This window comes from Mus caroli, unplaced genomic scaffold (genome assembly GCF_978045245.1).
Source record: "Mus caroli unplaced genomic scaffold, Mus_caroli_1 scaffold_19, whole genome shotgun sequence".
In the NCBI taxonomy this organism is placed as follows: Eukaryota; Metazoa; Chordata; class Mammalia; order Rodentia; family Muridae; genus Mus; species Mus caroli.
The window spans coordinates 48135678-48156653 of NW_028227274.1; the positions used below are offsets into that span (position 1 = coordinate 48135678).

The 20976-nt window shown below is 41.9% G+C and overlaps 1 protein-coding gene across 1 annotated transcript in view; it reads left to right on the forward strand.

The window, feature by feature from the left end:
• The window catches only part of Hsd17b4 (hydroxysteroid 17-beta dehydrogenase 4), a 73656-nt gene that overhangs the window by 26469 nt on the left and 26211 nt on the right, over positions 1-20976 (forward strand). Inside the window, exons 9-14 of the mRNA XM_021150170.3 lie at positions 5583-5674; positions 9589-9613; positions 11296-11424; positions 13441-13541; positions 15057-15293; positions 17364-17415. Of these exons, the coding sequence (XP_021005829.1) occupies positions 5583-5674; positions 9589-9613; positions 11296-11424; positions 13441-13541; positions 15057-15293; positions 17364-17415 (636 nt within the window). The remainder of the gene's footprint in view (positions 1-5582; positions 5675-9588; positions 9614-11295; positions 11425-13440; positions 13542-15056; positions 15294-17363; positions 17416-20976) is intronic.

The following is a 20976-nucleotide window of genomic DNA, read 5'->3' on the forward strand; positions in this document are numbered from 1 at the left end:
TATGATTATCCTTTTCTTAATAGCTAATACCTGCTTATAAATGAGTACATACCATGTTTGTCTTTCTGGCTCTGGGTTACCTCACTCAGGATGATTTTTTTTTTCAAGTGCCATCCATTTGCCTGCAAATTTCGTGATGTAATTTTTTTTAAATGGCTGACTAATACTCCATTGTGTAATGTACCACATTTTCTTTATCCTTCTGTTGAGGGACATCTGGGTTGTTTTCTGTTTCTGGCTATTATGAATAAAACTGGTATGAACGTTGTCGAGCAAGTGTACTTGTGGCATGGTAGAGTGTCCTTTGGTATATGTTCCGGAATGGTATAGTTGGGTTTTGAGATAGATCACTTTACAATTTTCTGAGGAACCTCCATACTGATTTCCATAGTGGCTGTACAAGTTTGGAATCTCAAAGTCATTTTGATTTACACTTCCCTGATGGCTAAGGATGTTGAACATCTCTTCAAGTGTTTTTCGGCCATTTGAGATTCCTCTATTAAGAATTCTCTGTTTAGATGTGTACACCATTTTTAAATGGGATTAAATTTGAATTGTTTTTTTGACGTCTACTTTCTTGAGTTCTTTATATATTTTGGATATTAGCTTTCTATTGGATATAGGTTTGTTGAAGATCTTTTTCCATTCTGTAGACTGCCGTTTTGTCCTTTGATAGTGTTCTTTACCTTACACAAGCTTTTCAGTTTCATGAGGTCCTTTATTAGTTGTCAATCTTAGTGCCTGTGCTATGACTGTTCTGTACAGGAAGTTGTCTCCTCTGTCAGTAAGTTCAAGGCACTTTCTCTTCTATGAGGTTCGTTGTATCTGGTTTTATGTTGAGGTCTTAAATCGGCTTGGATTTGAGTTTTGTGCAAGATTGTATATATGGATCCATTTGCATTCTTCTGCATGCAGATATCCAATTCTAACTCTAAATTTACTCTGTTTATTTTTTGAGACAGGGTTTCTCTGTGGAGACCCGGCTGTCCTGCAGTTCACTCCGTAGATCAGCCTGGCCATGAACTTGTAGATCTGCCTCTCTGACTTTACTTTTGAAGGTTTATTTCATTGGCATTTAGGTTAGAGGTTTTTTTTTTTTTTTTTTTTTTTTTTTTTTTTTTTTAATACTAAATATTTTACTAAATGGTTCTGTGGGCTCTCTGGTTTATTAGAGTTTTCTGGAAGAATAGAACTGATAGAATATATATATATTTATGTATATATGTGTATACATACATATGTATACACACACACATATATATACATACATACACACACACACACACACATATATATATATATATATATATATATATATATATACACATACACACACTAATATATCACACATATACACACACATCCACATACATATATGGATTTATTAGAATGGCTTACAGTTTGTGGTCCAGCTAGTCCAACATGGAAAAGGAAGAATCCAGAAGTTGTTCAGCCCACAGGGCTGCATGTCTTAGCTGGTCTTCAGTCTATGTCCATAATCCTAAAGAAGTAGGTTCTATCTCCAGCAAATGATGCCTCAGCAGCAGGATAGATGAACTTGCCAGTGACAGTGAGGGCGAGCAGGCAAAGAGTGAAAGCTTTCTTCTTCTATGCCATCAGAAGGTGTGGCCCAGATTTAGGGTGGATCTTCTGCCTCTGATGATCCAGATTTAGGGTGGGTCTACACACCTCAAATAATCCACTCAAGAAAACCCAACTGCTTGGGTTTAGTTGATTCCAGGTGTAGTGAAGTTGACTACTGAGATGTAGCCAATACAAGTCTACCTCTTGTCAACATCTCCCTATGTCAGACTTAATTTCCAGAGTCTTTTTTGTTTGTTTGTTTGTTTGTTTTGAGATTGAGATAGGGTTTTCCCATGTCTCCCTGGCTGTCCTGGAACTCTTGATGTAGACCAGGCTGGCCTCAAACTCATAGAGATCTGCCTGCCTCTGCCTCCTGAGTACTGGGAACAAGGCTACACTTAATTTCCATCACACGGCATTTCCATCACACGGCTACATTTAATTTCCAAATGAAAATTTGATAAGTCATAATTTTGCCTAACAGGATACAACTTTCTTTTGCACAACCACAAATTAATTATAAATTTTAGAATAGGTAGCAATGTCCTGTGAGAAACAGTCTTTTAGTGTCTCATAATTTAATATAACCATGGATGATATTTCACTTGATATTATATTACATGATAAAGAAATAGAGGAACACAAATATCTCTTGATGTATGTGTATATGCAAAAACATATTCTTGTTTTTTTGTTTTTTTTTTTTTGGTTTTTCGAGACAGGGTTTCTCTGTGTAGCCCTGGCTGTCCTGGAACTCACTTTGTAGACCAGGCTGGCCTCGAACTCAGAAATCCGCCTGCCTCTGCCTCCCAAGTGCTGGGATTAAAGGCGCGCGCCACCATGCCCGGCTGCAAAAACATATTCTTAACAAAATAGGAAAGAGAACAGGAAGGTAGGGCCTGGCTGGAGGAAGTAGGTAATTGGAACATGTGTTTGAAGGGTGCACTTGCCTCTGTGCACTTCCTGTCTCTTCTATGCTTCCTAGCTGTGGTGAGTTGTACAGTTCTGTTCCACTGTACCTCTCTGGCACGATGGACAGATACCTGTAAAACCGTGAGCTAAAGCAGATCTTTCTCTGATTAAGTCATGCACACTTCTGTTAATTCTGGGTAACTCTGCCATAGTTACTTTCAACACTTCTGCACTCCCTTTTCTTACTCTGTTCCTGTTGTACATGTTACACACTTTTGAGTTTTATAACTCTGGTCTGTTTTTTTCTTTTTTCCCTTCATTCTGCTTACTGAGACAGGTCTAGCTACACAGAGTCTGCTTGCATGGGACTTGCTGTGTAGGGCAGTCTGGCCATGAACTCTCGATTCTACAGCCTCAGCCTCATGAGTGCTTGTTTACAGGTGTGCTACCACACGTGGCTTCCTTCCTGTTTCTCTTTGCCTTGCAGTTTCAGGATTTTATAGTGCTAGATCGTCACACATTTTTTTTTGTTTTGTTTTGTTTTTTGAGACAGGGTTTCTCTGTATAGCCCCTGGCTGTCCTGGAACTCAGTTTGTAGACCAGGCTGGCCTCAAATTCAGAAATCCTCCTGCCTCTGCCTCCCGAGTGCTGGGATTAAAGGCGTGCACCACCAACGCCTGGCTTGTCACACATTGATTCTTCACTTCTGTTAGAGTGATTTTGATTGCTAGCATTTTCTCTCTTTGTAACTTTTTCTTCACATATATTAATCATATAGAATAATTGGTCCCATTACAGTTTCACACTTTACATACTGTACTTGGATCATGTTTACCCCACAGCCTCTTTTGTTAACCGTGTGCTCTTGTTATGAACAGCCCGCCCCTTCTTGTTTCGAGGAGTTGCTCTTTACTCTGACTCTTCCTGAGAGAGAGAGAGGGCACACAATGCTTCATTTCTTCCTCTGGCTTCCGTTCCTTTGCTTCTGCGGTTTCCACCTGTGCGCTTGGTATCCATCTGTCCTTATATATCGTTTCTCTTTTATTAGAACCCGTAACATATTAATTAGTTGTTTTAATCTCCCAGTTTGATAATTCCCAAGTCTCTGCTGTGTCTGAACCTGGCTCTGGCAGTCTTTGCTGCCTTTTAGTCTGGCTTTCAGTGTTTGCTGGAGTCTGAACATGATGCTTTGGCAACAAAAACAGGTAAATCGGGCTTTGTATGAGCTTTTATTTTTATACTGTTGGTCGCTGGGTTTACTCTTTGCTGTAGATGTAGGTACCAAGTCTTCAGTTTCTTTTCAGCTTTTTGGTGTTGTTTTTGTTTGTGTATGTGTGTTGGTGGGTGTGCATGCATGCATTTTTTGTGCATGTGAAGATTCTGGTTTGAGTCATCTTTCTCCATCTTATACATTGAGGCAGTGTCCCTCAGTCAAATCGAGAGAGTGTGTGTGTGTGTGTGGCTAGTCTGGCTAGCTGGCATCTCCTGTCACTGTCTCCTAACGCTAGAACAGGAAGGGTGCCACACCCATCTGGCATTTGTATGGGTTTTTGGGGATCCAAACCTCACATTTGAGCAACAAGCACTTTAGCTGCCGAGCTGTCTCTCTGTCCCACGTTCTGTATGGGTTGTCTGTTAGTAAGATGTTGGCCTGGTTTCGCTCTTATGACTGCCCTTGGTTTGACATTTACTTTTTCTGTTATCATCACAGCTACACTGCTGTATGTCTGGCTTCTGCTTGCTCAGTAAGTTGACATCCGTTGTTTTTTCAGTGTTTTGCACTGTGTATCTTTGCCAGTAAAGTGTATTTATTTCAAAGAGACAACAACTGAAGCATCTTGTTTTAAAACCCAATCTGCGAATCTGCATATTTTAATTGGAAAGCTAAGAGAATTTACATTTTGGATTATTACTGAGAGAAGTTTTCTAATTCCGTTATCTCACTGTTTTTCTGTTTGTTTGGACTCTTGCTCATGTCTTCTCCACTTCTTGTTCTCCTCCTCCTCCTTCTCTGTGTCATCAGCTGGGGTTTGCTGGTTTACAGCCCTGGCCCTGTGGGCTCCTTCTTTGTCCTTGGTTCACCTCTTGTTCCTGCTATGCAGTTTCTTTCCTGTGTTCTCTGGGTAGAGACTTTCTTCCTTTTCTGTGTTTAGGATTCCTCTAACTCTCTTTTGTAATAACTGTATCCTTGATGCTTGAACAACAAAGTAACAGTTTTTCAGGAGAAAAATAGAGTTGCCTAGGCAAAGACTGGTGAGCCAAAGTCCATATAACATGCAGTTAGATTTATGTCAAGGTTTTCATCGGAGTATAATTGTACTTGGCTATATCAATTAAAATTTGCATGGACACTATCCTTTAGGTACAATTGTAAGGTATTATAAACAAATAACATACTGTAGGATATAGTCATCTCTCCTTTGCACTTGGAACATCTAAGTACCATAGGTAGGGCAAGTACTTTAAATTACCAGCTTACTGATGAAGACCCAGGAGTGGGGGAGTTGGGCCATATGCTCCCATTCCTGAGTTTGCGGCACAGCAGAGCCAATGCTGTAGTCCAGGTCTTTGCTTGCCTCGAGTAACAGTTCATTTCTGCACTAACACGATGCTCCCAGAGTGCAGTGGGAGAGCGTTCTTTCAGTTTGTAGTCTCCAGTGCAGCAGCACGTTCTCTGCATTTACATCTGCCAAGGACCCTTCCTAGTTTCCTGGATGCCTATTAAACAGCGGGCAGAGTAAAATAACTTTGAGAATGAGTGCTATCTAAGATTGTCAAATTTTATATTATTCACTCACCAGTCCTTGCTCAGGCAGCTCTGGTAATTTTTTTCAGTGAATATATGCTACCTATCATTAAAAGACACACTCAGTGCCTGTGATTGCAGAAACTTGAGAGGATGTTAGGTTTCTTAGTTGGAATGAAAACGTCCTAAAGCCTTTTAAGCTTAGATTAATTATATGTAAAGTTGTTCACATTTATTTTAAAAGTCTTTGGTTATTTATGTAAGATGTTTCCAAGAGTAAAATGATTTACGAAGCCTGTATGTGTGCTCTTGGTCATGGATGCTCTTCTCTTTGTTTCAGACCTTGTTGAAGCCCTGAAGCCAGAGTATGTGGCCCCTCTGGTGCTTTGGCTTTGCCATGAGAGCTGTGAGGAAAATGGTGGCCTATTTGAGGTATTTTGAAACTTTGTTGCTGTCCTAAAGCATTGCTTCTCTAACTAAATTTTAAACATTGTGCCTCAGTGTGTCCCACATGCTTACATTTGGAAAGTCTGTACCAGTTGTATCACTTCACTTGTACGGTTTTGTATAAGTTAATATGGAACAAGTGTTAAACCAGGGGAGGAGGTATACACTGTTATCTCAGCACTCTGCAGGCGGGGAACAGGATCGGAGTTTGGGTCTACTTCGGGGACACAGCACAGCTGTGTTTTAAACAAACGTAGATCTGTATCTTTTTTTTTTTTTTTTTTTTTTGGTAGAAGGTGACATCATTACAAATGTTTTCCTGTAGTTGTGCATTTTTTTTTTAAAGATTTATTTATTTATTACATGTAAGTACACTGTAGCTGTCTTCAGACACACCAGAAGAGGGAGTCAGATCTCGTTACGGATGGTTGTGAGCCACCATGTGGTTGCTGGGATTTGAACTAAGGACCTTTGGAAGAGCAGTCGGGTGCTCTTACCTGCTGAGCCATCTCACCAGCCCCTAGTTGTGCATTTTTAATACTTTTTCCTAAGTACAATGTGGCTGATTTGTTGTGTTTAGTAAAATATAGAAAGTCTTATTGATTTAATAAGCTGAGCGATAGAGCACATGTTTAGAGTCAGCTAGTCCGGAATGTGAGTGTTTGGTCTGCACTTCCTTCTTGCAGGGTGACTGTATTGAATGTTTGGTCTGAACTCGATGTCTTACAGGGTGACTGTGAATTAACGCCCAGAGCTTTAGTTTTCTTGAGTCTTTGTGACAACTACAGATCACTTAAAACCCTTGGCTCTGGAGCCTAATGGTTCCTTCTGGCAACTTTAATTATAAATATATAGTAGATACTATGCTTGCCTTGTGACAGATCAATAAATACAGCTTTTTTATTTTAAATTCAGCAGAAAGCGTTTGTTCTCCCTATTGTGAACCTTTCAATGACTACTGTAGAGCAAAAGCTACACACAGTTCCACTGTTTGCTGGCATCATTTGTACACTAGGGATTGAATTTAAGGCCTTGGGCCACCACCTCAGCTAATTTACATATTTTTGCATATCCATCTGTGTTTGATCTTTTTCTTTTAGCCTAAAATGTTGTATATTAGACACTACCCCATTTTTGAAATTCTGTCAGTAATGAACCTATTGTATATAGACTATAACATTCACAATATTTCTTAGCAAAATCCCTCCTTCAGAGTGAAGTAATATGTTATTAGCTAATTTGATTTGAATTAAAAGCTGATTAATAACTAAAGGAAAACAGGTCTTTATATATTTGAGCAAAGCTATGGGCCTCCACCTTTCTAATCAGACCAGCTGAGTGTGAATTAGGGAAATTAGATGCAGAAAGAACTTTGCACCCATAATTTTACAGAATAGAAAAAAATGTAATAATATTGAGTCACTTAGAGTTTGAAATTTGGTCTGACCTTTTTACCCAGTTAGGAACCAAAATATTACTTATTTCTTTCTAGTTATATTATTAACCACACAAACTAATGTTTTATCTTTGTGGAAAAAAAAATTTTTTTTTCGAGACAGAGTTTCTCTGTGTTGCCCTGGCTGTCCTGGAATTCCCTCTGTAGACCGGGCTGGCCTCGAACTCAGAAATTCTCCTGCCTCTGCCTCCCAAGTGCTGGGATCAAAGGCATGTGCCACCACTGCCTGGCTTGTGGAAATCTTAAATACACAGGAATGTGAATAGGAGAAAAATAAAAGGGGGCTGGAGAGATGGCTCAGTGGGTAAGAGCACCCGACTGCTCTTCCGAAGGTCCAGAGTTCTAATCCCAGCAACCACATGGTGGCTCACAACCATCCGTAACGAGATCTGGCGCCCTCTTCTGGAGTGTCTGAAGACAGCTACAGTGTACTTACATGTAATAAATAAATAAATGTTAAAAAAAAAAAAAGAAGTGGTAAAAAAAAGTGTGCTGGGCGTGGTGGCGCACACCTTTAATCCCAGCACTCGGGAGGCAGAGGCAGGCAGATTTCTGAGTTTGAGGCCAGCCTGGTCTACAAAGTGAGCTCCAGGACAACCAGAGCTGTAAAGAGAAACCCTGTCTCGAAAAAACCAAAAAAAAAAAAAAAAAGACACATATTACTATCCAGAGAAGGACTATTCATGTTTTTTTAAATGTCTTCTTCCAGTTTATTGTTAGGTGTGGATTTTACATAGATTCTTTCTTTAGATGGACCTTTTATACATCCTCCTCTCTACTGCCACATAGCTAAGCTCATGCATACGTATAAAGTCTTATGTTGCTATTTTCTTTTATTATCTTATGGACTTTTTTTTTTTGGTTTTTTGAGACAGGGTTTCTCTGTATAGCCCTGGCTGTCCTGGAACTCACTCTGTAGACCAGGCTGGCCTCGAACTCAGAAATCCTCCTGCCTCTGCCTCCCGAGTGCTGGGATTAAAGGCGTGCGCCACCACGCCTGGCTCTTGTGGACTTTTTTAAAAAAAAAATTAATGTATGTGTATTCTGCTGCAAATACATCTACAGGCCAGAAGAGGGCATCAGATTCCCTTACAGATGGCTGTGAGCTACCATGATTGTTGGGAATTGAACTCAGAACCTCTGGAAGAGCAGCTAGTGCTTTTAACCAGTGAGCCATAAGTATGCTTTGCAAAGCTCTGACGGCTCTCTGGAGGTGTTAGTGGTAGTTGAAGATTAGTCCGGCTGGTGCCGTTGCTTTGGCCCACGAGAAGAGTTTCTAGTTTGTTACTTTGCCCACGTGGTTAAAGGTGATGCTGTTAGCAGGTAGATAGCTGGAGGAACATCTCAGTCAGGTGATGTGGTCCAAGGTTGGAGATGCAGACACCTTGATCACCTTCCAGAGAACTAAAGGGAAACCAGAGGAAAGGCTTGGAAAGATTTTCCTGAGATGGAAGTCAGGAAATGAAATACACTTTGCAAGGATAGCAAGTCAGGTTAAGTGGGAGCAAACAAAGAGCCAGCCGCTCTGAGAAGGGCCACTCACAGTGTTTGCTGAGGTGGGCAGGGAAACTGGGTTCTGCCCAGAATGAGCCTTGGGCAGGAAGACTGCCCTGTCTCTTCCAGCTAGCAAAGGAAGAAATAACCACATTGTATTATGGCGGCTCTGACTTTGTAGTCAGTTTAGTGGTTCTGTGTGGTCCCTAATATAGAATGTATGCCTTAGATAGGAGGAAATAGCTAGCCATACTTGCTGCTTAGTGGAAAGCTTTGGTTCGGTCAGAAAGGTGGCCTGTGCTGGTTCGTTTTTACGTAACCAGTGACAAGTAGTTTGAGGATTGTTCATTGAAAGGCCAGTGTTAGGGAGTTTTCAGCTGCCTTCATGAGAATTTGCTTCCTTTTTCAATTCCCCTTTGCCTTTGTGTGTGGTCACAGCCACCACTGATTAACCCACCATTAATTGGATATAGTAGAGCATAGTGAAGCAGAGTAAAGGCAGACGTTGATGAGATGTCATGTTGTTGAACCTAGAGCCACTGCGGTGTCTGCTATGGTGAGTTTCTTGTGTTATGTACGTGAAATTCCAGTAAGGACTGGGCTAATAGCGGATAAGAAGGATGGCTTTCTTTAATCAGATACTATCTATCCCTTTTAAGGCTTGCTTGAAGGATTTCTACAATATTGCAGAAATAAAATACATTATCTTTTCCTGTGAAAATTAGAGTGTGGTCCTTTCCCTTGTCTCAGCCACGTGAAGCCCCACGGCTTTGCCTGCTGCAGGCTTCTGCTTTGATGCCATCACCATCAGCAAGGCGGGGAGCCAGGGGGTTTGCGTGGAGCTTTAATGCCTCATTCTTGTCAACTAGCGTCCTAGTACTCCTCATAACTAAGATGTTCTCATAGTGATTTACACTAGATGATATGTCTTTTTCCTTCCCTTTATTAGGTTGGAGCAGGATGGATTGGAAAATGTAAGTCTCTGTTGGGTTTTGGATTGTGATGGACTTTTCCTTTTATAGCCTGTCTAGCCATTAGAGATGGATAAGGGTCTTGTCAAATGCCTAATCACTTGTATACTTAGGCAGACTTGAATACTTGGTCCAACTAAAGGTACTACAGCATGGGTATTATTCTGCGGGCCTCTTGTGCTTTTAAGGACCTATGCGATCCCTATAGTTTGCACTTGGTTTATCTTCCTCTCATAGTCAGACACTGTGCTTTGTTGACTTCTATCCCCCAATGGCTCTGGCTTCTCAAGTGCTTCTTGTTCTTTCATCAGATCAGTGAGTGGGAGAGAGAACTGCCTGAGAGATGGGAGGAGCTTGTTCTAGATGGACAGGCAGCTTCTCTAATTCTCTCATGTAATTCTCTTCTTTTTAGACTGTAAGATGTCAGGAGAGAGAGAAATCGAGAGGGAGAGGGGGAGAGAGAGAGAATATGAACACACACACACACACACACACACACACGGCTGCAGCTGAGCTGTGGGAATCCCCCCCCCAGTAGTGAATTAATTTGGCTTCATTCCTTTGATATTTCCTCTCTTAACCCTTCTGAGCTTCAAATACGGCAGTTGCTTTATAACACTGCAAAATGTGAAAAAGTCAGGATCTCAGCCTAGTTGTCTGTTGGTATCACAATTAATCATAGAATTAATTGAAGTGTTTGAAGACTGATATCATTGGAGGATATTGGTACACACATTGTAAATATATATATGATATATGCTTCAATGACTCCAGTCTAGTTAAACGCAAAGCGACTTGTATTTCTCAATTTGAGTGTCTTAATGATGCCCATTTAAAATATCAAGATACGTGTTGCAGTAACAGCTACACATGGACACTTTTACAGTAGGAAAAATCTAGAAACAGGCATCTTTTTCATATCTTTAAGATGTCTTAAATTGAATGGTCACCAATGTTTTGCCATCATGTTTAAATGTTATTACTAGGTAGTTATTCCTATGGATGTTTACAAAAGAAAACAGTGCTAACTCTCTAAGAGAACTCAAGAGCAGCAGTACTTGTTGTGCCCCTGAGTGGTTCTGGTGGGGCTGTGGGAATGGAGGACGAGCTGAGAATGGTGGCCATGGTGTACAGGGTTCGTGACAGAGATCTGTAATCTCTGCTTGCTGTCACTTCCAGCTCTCAGGCCACAGCAGCAGAGCTTTGTCCCTCCAGTCTTCATTGTAAACGGAGAGGGAAGCACCTCTGAGTGATGTGTGGTTGTAAGCTGAGCCTTTGGCGGGACCACAGGCCTTTAGGGTCAGCAAGAGACTCTGCCCTTAGTAGTTCCGGACAGAGTTAGGGAAGTTCTCTCTTCAGCTTCACATGTATTGTTTAAAGTTTATTTTAAATCTGATTTAGTTCTGTGTCATTTAACTTGGTGAGGGCTACTTACCCTGGGGAGTGGTGGGTCTCACTTCCGCACTTTCACCCATTTCTGTTCTGAGGCAGTGTTCCTGTTCTTTTACCTCAGTCTTTACCTGCAGACCTTTCTCTACAAACTGACATGTCTGCTAACGGGCATTTTAGAGACAAATGTATTCCTTTCTCTATGATTTTCCCTTATCTTGAAGATGGGCTCTTAAGCATCTTATGTTGCGTCTTTAAGGTCTGAGTTCAGTCTCACGTCTTCTTTCCATGACTAGTGCGCTGGGAGAGGACCCTTGGGGCCATCGTCAGAAAGCGGAATCAGCCCATGACTCCTGAGGCAGTGAGGGACAACTGGGAGAAGATCTGTGACTTCAGCAATGCCAGCAAGCCGCAGACCATTCAAGGTAGAGCCCTGAGCCATTTGGTGACAGGCTGTCTTCTTGCACAGTTCCATCTGTTTCTACTATGGTGAGGGCGACACATGGTGTTGGGAACATAGTTCCTGTTGTAGTAAGTATTTATTCTTAGTCAGGGGTTTCTACCCCACCTTTGATTATTTAGTTCCCTGAGAAAAGATACACACCTTTTGTATTTATAATAAGCCTTTAATGCACTGGAGCTGGGCAGATATCAACCCTCTAAGCTACTATACCTTCTTCTCTGCCAATAACCCCACGTTATAACTTGTCATGTTTCATCTGAGCAGATCTTAATTCCACTTGGCCAGCTCTCAGGGCCATGTTTTCAAGACTCTCCTACCCCATGGCATCTTCTCCCTCTGCCTTCTCTCCTCTCTCCTCCTGGTCCTCCTGAGACCCCAAGTTCTGGAATTGAAACCCCACCTACCTCTCTTCTGCCTAGCTATAGGCTGTCAGCATCTTTATTAAAACAACAATTTTACATTAAGAAGCAAGGTTACATGGCATCACCTTTTATATGAGAGAGGATTCTCTGGCCCCTGAGGGCAACCAGAGCCAGTATTTAACATTACAATACATAGCTACAGACCAGACCTCATCAACCAGGACCCTTCCTACTGAAGACAGTGTCGTTGCTCAGCCAGTTTGTTCAGCGATTCTTAATCCTGTGTGTTTGGTTGGTGTGGGTGGGGGGTGGATGGCTGAGGGGTGTGTGCTCATTTGTGCCACATGTACCTTCTCCCCAAATGCTGGTTGGTTTCAGAGTCTTACTTTCTAACCGTATGCTCTTTTTATTTTACATTTTCTTTTAATTGTGTGTGTGTGTTTATTTATGTGTGCTTATGCGTGGGTATGTAGATGTGAGTGTTCAGGAGAGGACATCCTGTATCGTGGTGCTGGAGTTATAGGTTGTGAACTCCCTAGGGTGGGTGCTAGGGACTGAACTCAGGCCCTTGTAAGAGCAGTCTGCACTCTTAACCTCTGAGCCATCTCTCCGGTCCCTGCCCACATTCTCTTAATCTGACGCAGTTTTTGCTGCTGCCCGAAAAGTGCCCTCATCTCTCATTTAGTTAGAGATGTGCATTGATTCAGCACATTGCTTTTGCTGGTCTCTCTTCTGTCTTCCTCCCCCTTTGTCACCTTCCCATTATTTTAGGTATTCTTTAGAAAAATTCAGACCCCCACCCCAAAATGATCAGCAAGATATTGTCAGAGACTCTGGGCTGTGTTGTTTATCTGTTAGGTGAATTCCTACCATGCAGACACCCAGGGGTAACTGCTCCTTACTGCTCTTGTTTTGGATGTACAGCTTATTAATTGAATGTTAAGTTCTTTTGATGCAGAGGCTCTTTTATGTGTATTTATTTTTTGTGATGCTGAGGGTGGAACTCGGGACCATGGGCATGCTGGGAAAGCTCTGTACACCCAGCACAGCCCGGTTTATGTAGGGAAAGCTCTGTACTGCCCAGCACAGCCTGGTTTATGTGGCATCCTTTTAAAAATACAGTATTTTAAATTAATTCTTTGAAAATGCTGTATATGTATGTAATGTATTGTGATAGTATTCACTACACCCCTTCATCTGGCTGCTCTCAGACCATCTTCTGTTCTCTTTTTTTAAATATTTATTTATTTACTTATTATATGTAAGTACACTGTAGATGTCTTCAGACACTCCAGAAGAGAGTATCAGATTTCATTACAGATAGTTATGAACCACCATGTGGTTGCTGGGATTTGAACTCAGGATCTTTGGAAGAGCAGCCGGTACTCTTAACCACTGAGCCATCTCACCAGCCCCCTTCTGTTCTCTTTCTCTTCCTTAGCCTCAACTTCATGCCCTCTTGGTTTTTAAATGACCCATGTATGTTAGGGAGCCGGGCAGTGAGGCTGTCCACTGGGGTGGGAGGCTCGGAAGTGTGCTTAGCTCTTGTCTAGCATATTGCAGCTTTCCTAACTCAGATCTTACAGTAAAGCTCGCTCTTATCTTTTTAATCGTAGAATCAACAAGTGGTATAGTCGAAGTTTTACATAAAGTAGATTCAGAAGGAATCTCACCAAACCGTACCAGTCACGCGGCACCTGCAGCCACGTCGGGATTCGTAAGTAGAAGTGCCTGCAGCTCACCTTTCTACTGTCTCTCCTTCTCTCCTTCCCTCCACCCCCGTAGCCTTTCTTTTGGAGGTAGTCATTCTGTAGTTTATTGTGGAGAAAATCAGTGGTGCAGCTGTCCAGATAACTCTATTCATCTTAGCAACTTTTCCTCTGAGATTTTGCTGGGCAGCACCATGTTCTGTGCTTTGATGGAGGACTGTCTTGCAAGGAGAGGCAGGCTTTGGGTATACAGCTCTCCTTAGTGTGCGAGTGTGGGAGCAGAAGGTACCAGCTCAGCTTCTGCTGTTGGCATTGCTAATAGACACAGAAGCTGAAAGCGGCCTCTGTTTTCAGGAGTGTAGTTTACATGCAGGCTTTGCGAGGCTTTCTCTGGGGTTATGATGAATCAGGGTAGTTGCTAGGTTGATGTGTTGCTACCCCACACCCTCCTTGCTATTTGAAAAGTAACCCAGGAAGATCCTGGGTGGGAGAGGGAGAAGAAAGCTATTACCTCTGCTGCTGCTGCTGAGTAGGACCTGAGGTGACGAGGTGTCTAGTGTTTCTGTGTGCTGTTGCTGTCACCTTCTCTATCTCTTCATGACTCACTTTAAATGCTTTTGAAATAGATTGAATTTTTAGACAAATTTGGATGGGGGTTGCACCAGTGCCTGGTGGGCAGTCTGCTACAGGTTCCTGGTCACGTTCCCCTTTCTCCTGCCAACCAGAGAGCATGGCCTCTATGCTGAAATGGAATTTAAACAATTCCAAAACATTTTAACAAATTATTCTTAACTTATTAATTAAAAGATAAACGGGTGGTTTATTGTGAACTATATAGATAGGATGTAGATAGAATGAACAAACAGAAGCTGAACATTGAAGTATAACTTTGTTTTATTGTTTTTCTTCAGTTTGACAAGTGTTTTTCTTCTTTGCCACCAGTAACCTTCCTTCAGTAACATTTTTTCTAAGTTTTTGGGAAAAGGTGTTTATTTTAATGGGATTCTTGAGTATGTGAATGAGTGGGTCTCTGTGTCTACATCTGTTTCTTGGGCCTGTTCCTTCTGTCTGTCTGTCCTGTCCTATTTTGATCTGTTAGTTTGTGTTATTTTTATCATATTTCACACACACACACACACACACACACACACACACACACACACACACACTTTATTATTCCTTAGAATCCTGTTTGTTTTCTAATGAGAGGCAGGAATTGTGTGGAGCCAAATGGGAGGGGAGGTAGGGAGGAACTGAGAGCGAAAACTGTAATCACAATATATTATCTGAGGAAAAAAAATCAATCTTCAATAAAAGGGGAAAAAACGAAGTGTGGTAGACAAGTGAAATATAATTTATTGCATACCTCCCTGGCTCCCCTGGTATTTTGTGATCTAGGAATCTGTCAATGTCAGAAGTCTGATTTTTAAGCCTGAGAATATTGTTAGCTTACAATTATGATTTGAAGTAGGGGCCAGCAGATGCTGCTGTGGAGGGTACTAATCTTCCTGTTTTTCTCTTAGGTTGGTGCTGTTGGCCATAAACTTCCTTCATTTTCGTCTTCGTATACGGAACTGCAGAGCATTATGTATGCCCTCGGAGTGGGAGCGTCAGTCAAAAATCCAAAGGATTTGAAGTTTGTTTATGAAGGCAGTGCTGACTTCTCCTGTTTGCCCACCTTTGGAGTCATTGTCGCTCAGAAGTCCATGATGAATGGAGGGCTGGCAGAGGTTCCTGGGCTGTCATTCAACTTTGCAAAGGTATGCCTCCCAGGAGCATTGTTTTATCCTGTTTATTTAAATGTTGTTGATAAACGTCACATCCCCTATGTACAACTACCTACATATGATTTTTACATAACATGAATACACATTGACTATGGTGGTTGGCTTAGGAATCATGATTTAGTATATATATATATTTTTTGATTTCTTTTTTCATGAATAAAAGAGGGGAGAGTTAGTTTCAAATTCCAAGAAGAGTATACCAATCGATAGTCCTGTAATCCTGGGATAATGCTGTTAATCCTCTCTCTCTAGCATGATTGTAAGTAACTAGGTTTAGGCCTCTGCGCACAGGAGGACTGAGCCAGAGAGTGACTATGTCTGGTTCACACCGTTCCTCAGTTTAAGGGCCTCAAACTGCCCGTGCTGGACACATATTCCCACATCCAACCGTGGAGCTGTTGGCAGTTGTTAGCTGCTGGGAGAAGGAGAGACAGTTTTCTCTGGGGATAGCCTGATAAATTAACCAGGCTTCTGTTGAAGACCACACATCCAAGTATGTGGGCAATTGGTCTTATTGGGCTTAAAGTAAAAGGACATGAAGTTGGGTGGGTAGGGAGTGAGAGGAGAATCTGGGAGGGGCCGGTGTACATGGATGGACATGATCAAAACTCATTGTATGAAATGCTCAAAAACTAAAGAAAAATCTTATGGGGCAAAAACAGAGTCTAAGCTGAAGTCCTTGTAATTGCCATAAGGATGCCTTCTCCCAACAGCCATGAGCAGATCGCTGGATCAGAGTTCTGGGCAGATTTCTGTCATGTTGAACTGATAACCCATTGCCAATGCCTCTCCTATTGCAGTAGATGGGAACTCATTTTCTTAGACTATTGGTAACATTGGAAGAAAGGGCCAGAAACCTGGGCTGGAGTTTTCTGATCTCTCTCCCATGTTATATGCTGAATAAGATGTTTACATTCTGTGACCAGGAGTGTCTTAGGGTTCTATTGTTGTGAAGAGATGCCACAACCACAGTGACTCTTATAGTAGCCTTATAAATGCTTATAAACTGGCTGACAGTTTCAGAGGTTTAGTCCATTATCATCATGGCAGGAAGCATGGCAGCGTGCAGGCTAGACATGGTGCTGGAGGAGCTGAGAATTCCACATCTTCATCCTAAGGCAGCTGAGAGAGACTGTGCCACACTGGGCATGGCTTGAGCATACGAGACCTTAGCCTGTCCCCACAGTGACAACATTTCCTCCAACAGAACTACACCTCCAAATAGTGCCATTTCCTATGGGCCACACATTAAAACACATGAAGCATATGGGGGCCATGCCTGTCAAACCACCATAAGACGTGACAGCCACCTGGAAGTCTGTCTCTCAGTTTCCCTGGCGTAGGGTGTCAGGCAGCATGGTACAGGGAGGGAGGCACTCCTTCATTTGTTTCCCACACCCTCGTTCCCCTCTTCTCTGCCTTCTGGGGTTGCAGGAAGACGGAAAGCTGCCCTGCTATGTAGGGTGGGGGCTTGGCCTGGGTATGCTCAGGAGTGCCTGCGTGTGCTGCTGCGCCACCCTGAGCTTAGGGTAGCTGTTTCCTCACAGCGTGCTTGGTTTCTATGCTTTGAGACATGCATGAAGGGAATGCTGACATTCATGTTTATGGATTGTGACATTAGTGGATATATTACAAGCATTTCCATGACCTTGGATATACTTGTAAGGTTTATCCTTGTGCTTTAGTTGAGTCATCTCTTTGTTTGTGTGTCTTGAAGTTACCGGCCCAGGCCCATTGGTTCATTTGTATCGAGCAGACACTTCCTGAATGCTCAGTATGTCCTGGGCATTATTATAAGCACTTGGAGCAGAGCCTAATCGAGTGATCCAATAAGGATCCCTGGGTCTTCTTTCCTCCAAAAGACCTGTTTGTCTTTGTGCTGGTGTGCTATTTATTTCTATATTGCACGATTAAGCAAAAACTACACTGAGCTAGGTCACATAGGAACTATGGGTAGTGAAATGTATCAGTGCTTAGTAGTACCCACAGGTAGAAACCAGTGCAAGAAAGTTTGTTAATAAAATTACGTTTGTTCTAACATAGGCTCTTCACGGGGAGCAGTACTTGGAGCTGTATAAGCCACTTCCTCGATCAGGTGAGCTTATGGGAATTGCCCAATACTCTGCTTTACTTTTCTGGTCAACCTGCCTGACCCTCTCATTGTGTTAAACTGACTCAGACCCACCCAACCCTACAACACTAGAACTTTCCATCTGTAACCTTCAAGTAGATGATGTTCAGTAGTAACTATTAGGTCTCCTATTTTTCTTCTATCAACAGTGTAATTTTTGGTTTAATACTCTGAGTTCATCTGTATTAACATACGTGCCGTTATGATTATATGTCAAGATATGGCTCCTGTGATTGTTTATCTTGATTTGCATAAAGCAAACTGAAAGATACACTTGTCATTTTTTTCCTATTCCATTTGAAGAGAAGAAAACCAACCTACCTAGTACTTTTTATTTTCTCAGAAGTAATTTGTTTACTAAAGTTTATCCTATCCTATCCTTCTCTATCCATCCATCCATCCATCCACTCATGCATCCATCCATTTATGCTTTCTGAGATAATATTTCGTGTAGCCTGGAGTGGCCTTTCAGCTTTTTCCCTAGCATGGATAATCTTGAATTTCTGATCCTTCTCCTCCTACTTTCTGATTACTGGGATTAAGGCTTGACCCACTACACCAGATTTATGTGGCACTGGGGATGGAGCCGAAGGGATGTTCATGGTATGCAACACCCTGCCGACTGAACTCTATCTCCAGATCCACATTTTTCTTTTAAAATATTAATTTAATTCCCCCTTTCATCTCTCTAGTCTCATCTAGCTACCCTCTTTTGAACTTCTCCCATGTACCCCCACTAGGAAGTTGGTAGCCTTTTTTCTTTGATTTTTGTCACGTACACACACACACACACACACACACACACACACAAAACTCACCAAGCTAGGCTTTGCTGCTTGTGTGTATATGGTTTCAGGGCTGACCACTTTTATTGGACAACCAATAAGGGGACTCATTCTTGGGAGAGGATAAGTCTCCTCCTTCATAGCCAGTAGTTGCTTATAGCTCTTTGTCTACGGGTGGTGGAACTCTATCAGTTTCCCTCCTTCTGTGTTAAAGCGTCAATTGATAGTGCTGTTGCTCTGGTCTTATGCATTCAGCCATAGGGAGGAGAGACTATTTCATAGGTGACTTCTTGAAATTCTGGCTCTTTCCATCTTTCTCTTTCCTCTTTCATGATGTTCCCCTGAGCCACAGGTGGAGGAGCTGTGCGTAGATGTTTCCATGGGGCTGGGCTTTCATGATCTTTGGATCTTGTGATGTAGATGTATTTGTTCAGGCTGGGATCCCCACCATCCATTGACCTGGGCATTGCCCCAGTTGTGGTTTTCTGTAATGATTTCCCTTTGCTTCTGTGATGAGGGGTGAAAGCTACACTTGCCGGTGGATATGAGGAGAAGATTGAGAACATAGACATTATGCTGGTCTAGCAAATGGCAGTAGTGATTTTCTAATGTCCACGACCTCACTGTCTCCCGGAAGCTGGTTACATTTCCAGTACCAGGAAGGATTTCCCTTGTGTTGCATGATCCTTAGTCTTAGACAGCTGTTGGTTGCCCCCCAACTGTGAGAGCCCTCATTACACCTTAAGCATGTCTTGCCGTGCTCCTGTTTCCATGGTTTATAGGTGTTGCATCTGGGTAGAACTATGTAATTGCTTACCTAGTTTGCATAGTCACAGAAGCTAGGATGCAGGAAACAGACTTTCAGGTTAGAGCCATATAAAAGCTTTCGGATCCTGGGTCCTAAGTGTGTGGTGTCTTTAGCAATAGGGTTTCACCTTTAACACCTGATGGGCAACCAAGGGCTACATCTGTAATCTGTGTTGTTTTGGGAGACTCTTAAACTATCCTGACTAACGATTCTTATGCCTAGTATTGGAGTTTTTGCTAGTTTATGATTCTTGTGGGAAGCACTGTCAGCCTAAGTAACTTAACTTCCTTAAAAAAAAGTGTGTGTGTGTGTACACAAGTAAGATGGTTAAACAAAGGAGGATCTGGTATCCTGTCACGTGTAATGTAGAGGTCAGCAAGTTGCTAGGCTTGCACCTTAGTTTTTTCTCAAACCTTGATATTTTACTGAAAGGTTGAGCTTTGTAACTGTTTTTAAAGTGTAATAGATTTGTTTCCATATATTGCAGAATACATTTCTAGTCTCTTTATTTAGTCTGAGACAATACCCAGTTTCTGGTGACTATAGGATACTTACCATTTCTATGGCATTAGATGCTTATTTTTCTTTAACCTGGCTGTGTTTGGAATTATCTGAGCAATTACATTACCTGCTATTTTAGTGAAATATAAATTCTGTACCCAAGCTCTAGATCTTGTGTGTCTGTGTGTGTGTATGGTGTCATTTTGTAGATGTCCTTGCATGTTTCATTTGTACCCAGCCTAGTGTGTTCATTTGGGGAACCGTTGTAAAAGTAAGTAGATGTGTATAGATATTCCCCTTAGGGAATTGATATGAAGAGAGAGTAGGTATATACTCCAAATGATTACAATTATACACTGATATGAATAGGAAGTCAAGGATAATACTTTTCTTTTCTTTTTTTTTTTAAAGATTGATTTATTTTTATTATATGTAAGTACACTGTAGCTGTCTTCAGACACTCCAGAAGAGGGAGTCAGATCTCATTACGGATGGTTGTAAGCCACCATGAGGTTGCTGGGATTTAAACTTCGGACCTTTGGAAGAGCAGTCGGGTGCTCTTACCCACTGAGCCATCTCACCAGCCCTAATACTTTTCTTGATTTCTTTTATTTCTTTAGCCTCAAGTTGTATTTCTTGTCAGTTCTTTGTCTTCAGTCATGTCTATGTGTTAGTTAGTTTAAAAATTACTCTTAGGTAATATGCATACTGAAAACTGAAGATACAAGTCAGGCATGATGGTACCTCTTTAATCCTCATGCTCTGGAGGTGGAGGCTTTCAGGGAAACTGAAAGCAGTTCTTGCTTTTCATTAAGGACCAGTGGGGGAGTGTAGTAAGATTTGAAAGTACAGAAAGACAGAGACTAGAAGGGTTGCCACAGGTCCTTGAACTTCAGGTAAGGAAGTTCAGACTCCATTCCGAAGGTACCAGGGGCTTTACAGAGGACTCATAAACAGACTGGTTTTGGGAAGCATCACCCTGTCGGCCTTTGTAACACTTTTATCATTTCCCACCTCCCACCAGTAGACACTTAGGAAGTCGTTTGGTTCTCTGTGAATCTGGAGTCTTCTCTTTCTGTTCATGGAGTTCCCACTCTTGTTGACCTTGTTTCTTCCTTACCTAGGTGTCCTCGGCCTCCCCCCCGCCCCCCAATTCCTGTTTGACTTGGGGCTTTCTCCTCTCTGCAGCCAGAGTGCTGAATCTGAGATGCAAATTCATTTGCTGTTTTCCTGTTAAATTCCTAAATAGCTATCCTTGGACTTTGGGATTAATTTAAAAAGTCCTGTCTCTGTAGGTCAAATATCAACAGGGATGTGCCATCTGTGAATCAAGGCTGACACTCATGTTGTGTGGCTTGGGGGCAGGGTGTTAATCCCAGTTGTGTCGAAAAAAGGGAAAGACAGGTTTTAAAAACTTAATGTTTTCTGACA